The sequence below is a fragment of the Callithrix jacchus genome, chromosome 9 (assembly GCF_049354715.1).
Source record: "Callithrix jacchus isolate 240 chromosome 9, calJac240_pri, whole genome shotgun sequence".
Classification (NCBI taxonomy): domain Eukaryota; kingdom Metazoa; phylum Chordata; class Mammalia; order Primates; family Cebidae; genus Callithrix; species Callithrix jacchus.
In genome coordinates, this window is record NC_133510.1 from 54,090,308 (window position 1) to 54,096,307 (window position 6,000).

Genomic DNA, 6,000 nt, shown 5'->3' on the forward strand with positions numbered 1-6,000 from the left:
TAATCACCTGTGGAACAAGTGACTACTCTGCAGGTTGATCCTTGAGTTGTTTTGGTATGGCAGTTCAAAGTTAGAATCTTAAACCTTGGAGCTGGAAAGAGCTTAGGGATCATCTAATCCAACTCCCTAGTTTTATACATGAGGAATAAGAGACTTATATTAATCTAATTAATAAAAAATAGGGTGCTGATGAAAAAGTTTCAAAGACTTTATGATTAAGAACAATTTAAAAGACTGATCTATTATATGTTATATGTAATTTAAATAACTAATAAAAGCTTTCTAAAACTTAAGCCCACATATAACCTACAATCTTTTGGTGACAACTACTACTCCAAGTAAAAGTGTTTCCCTAAGCATACTATTTGACCAATGAACTCTATGGTTAAGTATCATAGTATGCCAAAGGATATGGAATGGGAGTGAAAATATTATTCATTTTTGATACCCTAACACTGTTAGGTGTGCAGACTAACTGAAGTTAGCAGGCACTTCTTTCTGCCAGGGTATACATACAATATATCAAGTGTATCACACATTTAAGGATTCATTATACTTTGATTCAAATTTCTGTACTAATTTCAATAACGTGTATTTAATGGGATAAAAGCCAAATGTTAAACAGGTAAGAAGTGCACTACTAAATATCATTTATAGAAATGTCTTAACTATTTCTCTCTCTAGACACACTGTAGTTTACCAGGAATATAACAAATTTTGTCTAAACTTCTGAATAATACCACCTTATGTTTAATACTGTGTCTCACTTGACCTTCACAACCCCAGAGATAGCAGATATCTCTGCTATATTATTATATATTAAAATGAGCAGTATATTAAAATGAGGCTCAGAGATTAAGGAGGTTGACCACAGTCATTCAGACAAGTCCTAGAACCTAGATCCTCTACTTCTTAGCCACTGTTCTTTCCAATGACCAGGTTACCTCACATTTACCATTTACTAAAATGCAAATATAATTTATTTCCTTCCTTCCATATCAGTGAAGGTGAAGAGAGTACCAAAATCCTAGCATTCCTATCGTATTCTACCTGAAATTTTAGTACATCACATTAGCTATTCATCTTAACACGGATGAGAAAAATGTGAAAGTCACCTTCACTGAGAATTGTGCTTATCAATAATTCTGTATGAAATCCTACCAATTATCTTGTTAATCATAATAAAGGTATCCACTTATTTAGAAATCTATCTATAAGCAATACCCAAAATAGTGTTAAAATGGTCTTTATAGGTGGAAATAAAATCTGAAACCAAATCTTAGCCCTACCACTAACTGTTCAACACTCAGTGCATTTCTTAACTTAGTATCATCCTCACCCATAAAATGAAGATAATTCCACCTGCTTCTGTGAATTGCTGGGAAGATTAAATGATACAATAGGTGTAAAGCAATTAGCTCTTAAAAAATGGCCAGATCGCCCAACATGGTGAAACCCCTTCCCTACTAAAAATACAAAAATTAGCTGGGCGTAGTGCCGCATGCCTGTAGTTCCAGCTACTCAGAAGGCTAAGTCAGGAGAATCACTTGAACCTGAAAGGCAGAGGTTGCAGTGAGCCCAGATCCTGCCACTGCACTCCAGCCTAGCAACAGAGCGAGACTCCATTTAAAAAAAAAAAAGAAAAGAAGCCAGATCATATAGTTGTTACAGACATAGATGCAGATGCAGATGCAGATAGCTACTGCTGATAAGTAATGTAGTTTAATTTATGTGAACTTTTACTAGTTTAACTTCTAGTCTGCCCTTATTTTTTCCTCCCAAATACTTGGGGCAGGACACAATACACTCATGCTTCTGGGAAATAAATTTAAGAGCTGAATTTCATTCCTCTTGTAACCCCTTAAATTAAGCAATAGAGTAATAATCAGCTACTTGACTGTCTTGGAATTGGCTGTATCTAAATCAAACCTTACACTAATTTGACTCCTACTCTTTATCTGAGTTGGCTAACTGCATCTTTCACTTTATTTTGAAATAAAACTAATAAGCCAATTTTATAAATACAAATCATAATACAGTGAATTCAACTTGGGTGAAAAGAGCAGGAAACCTTCAAGGGAAATGCAGGGAGGGACCTAACATTGAGAAATTATGTATTCAGAAGTCCATTTTGTACTAATTTACTTTCTCTTTTAGTCTTCACAAACATCATTCTAGTCAAAGTGGCATCATTTTATAGATTAGAAAAATTCAGAAGCTTTAACTCTTACTCTCTCCCCTTCACTCCAGATGCTTAACCACAATAACTTAGAAGAAGGCTCTTGCTCAACTCAAGGCCTTTCCTCTTACAATCTCGGCCCAGAATGGTCTCCTGTCTCTCCACAAGATTGCCTCCTGCTTCAGGTCTCACCTCATATAGTACCTCCTCCGTTCAATCTAAAGTAGTGTACACCTACATCAGTGTAGTGTGGTAAATTTTTTTTAAAAAAGGAAAAAAATAAAATAAAATTGTGTACGTCAATTACTCATCCTTATTTACTTCACAGAACACAAAACAGTCTGTATTCATCTTCTTTTTGTGTTTAAGAGCAGAGATACTTTGATTTCTACAGTGAACACAGCTGCCTACAGTCATTTTTAGCAAGTAAACAGCAGGACCTGGAAACCAGTCCAAGGAAATCTGACTGCAAGTTCGCGCACTGTCCTACCACCACTATTTTTTTTTTACAGATGATAGGAAAATTGCTTTGGGCTGGGAAATCAATTAAGAGGTGTGCCTTGCTGCTGTTTTGTATTCATTCATTATAAAGAAATTATACATACAGTTAATACTACAAAATATTTAATCCGAACTTATGCATACAGTTAATACTACAAAATATTTCATTCAAATGTCAAGAGCCAGTACACTGCCTATTAGAATCACAACTCAATTTGAAAAAACACTACATTTATGGTGTGTCTTATCCTAATACTTCAAATCTGTTGAGTAATTGGCATCTGCGCAATTATTTAGGCATAAAAGAAAATTAAGTCACATATACAAATAAGTTTTAGTAACAAGTTTATAATATTCTTTTATAAATTGTTTTGAATTTCACAACACATCATGCAGAAAACTTTTAAAACCAGCCATATGATATCATTTCGATAATGGTGCTCTTTTTTAATGAAAGATGACACACACACTCACTGCTGGGGTTAAACCACGTTCTTGCAGGTAAGTCACTTCACGTAAAATGCTAAGAGCGGCTAAAGCGGACCACTAACAACATTCCCTTTGTTGCCTTACCCACAGGATTTAATACTTACTGCTGAGTTCTCCATCCTCAGACACTCCTGTTCCTCTCATTCCTAGGTAAGTCAGTCCCAGTATTAGGAAAAATAAGCAGGCAGCGGTTAAGAGAAACATCGACAAGTAGTGGGCACTGAAACTCCCTGTTGGGGACACCTCCTCCCGTTTAAATTGCTGGAGAAGTTCCTCTTCTGGTTCAGAAAGCTTCGGTTTGTTGTATGTGTTTTTCAGGTAGGTATGATTGGAGCCCGTATGATTGGCGTGATTGATCCTGAGTGAACCAGAGGCAGCCACCGCCGCACTGGGAGGGAGACTGTTAGAATAAATCCTGGGGGAGTCCACATTGAAGGCCCCACCGCCAATATGATTATTGGTTTTCAGAAGGGAGCCTGTTGACGAATCCAAGGTTGAGTCCAGGTCAGTAAGTGGCGGGGGCAGGAGAGGGGTCAGTTTTTTAGCATTAACACGATATCTAGGAACTGGGCTGGAGTCCACTTGATCACACCCTCCTCCCTGCTCCGCGGCCGCCGCCTCTTCGAGGTTTCGGCTCCCGTCTAGACTCCCGGCAGCCGCCGCCCTGTCATTCATCGCGAGTCCTCCCCCTCCCTGAGCTGAAGTCTCCAGCCTGCCGCCGGCCGATTTAACAGTCAGCGGGGAGAGAGGCTTACTATGGGTCCGTCTGGGCCGATGCCGGGAAAGGGAGTCGTCCTTTAATACCTGTCTGGTGGAGGCCACGTCGTCGTCGTCCTCTTCCTCTGAGTCCGAATAGTTTTCCCGGCAGCTGTAGGGGACAAGCCGGCTGCCATTCACTGTCCGGCTGGCCCAGAGCGGCTCCTCGGCCTCCGGGTCCCTCTCTTCACCGTCCTCTCCCTCCCCTTCCTCGTCCTCCACTGCTCCATCTTTCCCCGCCGCAGTCTGCAGCTCGGGGCCCGCCGGCCTCCTGGCCCCCCACCACGAGTGGGGCTTCCTTCGCTCGGCCGAGTTGCTGTTAGTCACCTCGCTGGCGGCCAGGGACGCCGGTGGCGCTTTGAGCCCGCGGTACTGGAGCGAAGCCCGGTCTTTCCTCCCGCCGCCGCCGGCCTGGTCTTGGGGACTGGCCTCCACGTCCGACTCGTCCGAGCTGAAGCCCAGCAGCACTTTGCTGCCAGCCGCGGGGGCGGCGGAGGAGCCCCCGGGCCCTCCCAGGAGGCTTTCCGGGCCAGAGGCCGAGATTCGGCACAGGCCCCCAGGGGTCCGTAAGTAGGAGAGGTCGCCCGAGACCGGCCGGACCCCCATCCCCGCGGCCGCTGCCGCCGCTGATCCCGCGGCTGCGACCGTGGCGGCTGCCGTGTTATTGTTATTACTGTTCCGCGTCTTGTTGCCGCGGCCCCCCGACCGGTGCTGCTGCTGCTCTTCCTCTCGAAGCTTCTTCAGCTTCTTGAGGTAGACTGGGCGGGTGCTCTCCGTCACTGGTCCAGGAGACAGGCCGTAACGGCGGAGCTGAGAGAAAAGCTCCTCATCTGAGAGCTGCTGAGGCGCCGAAGCCGCTGCCGCCGCCATTTTCTCTCCAGGGTGTTTTACAAGCTCCGCGCTACCGGAAGTGACGCGCCGCCCTAGACCCTGAACTAGACCGCGCTGCGTCGCCCTCTCAGCGCCGTGGGTGTCTCGGCCAATCGGAGACGCGGGAGGAGCTCACCTGAGCGGGAAAGAGCCACCTGAGCAGTGAGCGGCTCCCACGGCAGAGACTGTGTCTACTCTCTCACCTTGAGGTGTCGGCGCATTCTCCCCCTCCTCTCCGTCCCGTCTCCGGCTGTTCTCCACCCTGCCCTTCCAAGTGCCATTCCCGGGAGCTGTCTCTTACTAAACCACACCTTGACCTCTCCATCCTAGGTTCCTGCCACTGGGCAGTAATAATTGAAATCTACCTTGAAGTTCATGGCATAAGTTTTCTTTACATCTGGATTCCCACTGCCGAGGGAGCCTAGACCGACTGAACGAAATTCTGCTGGCCAGACTAGATTGGCAGCTTTCCCGTCTGACTTCAGGTTGTCTATTTTCAGTTCGTCTTTCGCTTGACTTACAAAAATAAAAAAACAAAAATTAAGTGACTTTCTCTCGCTGCTCTTTTTGAGAAGCGTTTCCTCTCCTATTCCGAGAAAATACAGAGTACATCAATCACAATACAATTTTATTCTAGAGTAATGGCTGTTCGTTCATCAGTTAATTGGAAGACATTATCTTTCTTTTTCCTTTTTTGAAACCTAATGACTTTACTACGTCAGCATTTTTGAAAGTGAAAGAGCTTATCTGCTTCATTTTAAGACTCGAAGACATAACACATGACCCTATTTACTTACTTCTTAGCACCTTTCCAACCATAGTTATTATTTATTAATAAATATTTGTATTTGTTTATTTTCAAAATTATTTATTTTCCTATCCTTTTAGACTATAATAAGTTCCATGTGTGGAGGAACCTTGCTTCTGTTATTCATGATACTTGTAGAAGCTCAATAAATATTTGTTGAATGAATTAAAGAATTGCAAAGAGAGGATAGTATGAGATGAATATTTTGAAATGAGACCAGTGCCAAGTGAGGTGGAGAAACCTTCACACAAAGTCAAAAAAAAAAAAAAAAAAAAGACCTGGAAACCCAACTCTTCCATTTACGGAATAGGAAACGAATCCCAGAGAGTTGAAATGTGCCCAGTGTGGTAAAGCTCTCTTCCTATTTTCCCATTTCCCCAAACCTTGGCAGACAGAC

General features: G+C 43.3%; 1 protein-coding gene and 1 long non-coding RNA gene across 4 annotated transcripts in view; one reads left to right on the top strand and one right to left on the bottom strand.

The window, feature by feature from the left end:
- Positions 1–4,809, bottom strand: part of LEMD3 (LEM domain containing 3) — an 82,758-nt gene extending 77,949 nt beyond the window's left edge. For all 3 annotated transcript variants that reach the window (XM_035256192.3, XM_002752708.6, XM_054238317.2), the window contains exon 1: positions 3,274–4,809. In XM_035256192.3, the coding sequence (XP_035112083.1) occupies positions 3,274–4,795 (1,522 nt within the window). In that variant the 5' untranslated portion in view covers positions 4,796–4,809. The remainder of the gene's footprint in view (positions 1–3,273) is intronic.
- A 31-nt stretch (positions 4,810–4,840) lies between these two features.
- On the top strand, positions 4,841–5,335 carry LOC144577592 (uncharacterized). Its single transcript, XR_013521774.1, has 2 exons — positions 4,841–5,004; positions 5,126–5,335. It is a non-coding gene; the product is annotated as an uncharacterized LOC144577592 (long non-coding RNA).
- The last annotated feature ends 665 nt before the right edge of the window (positions 5,336–6,000 follow it).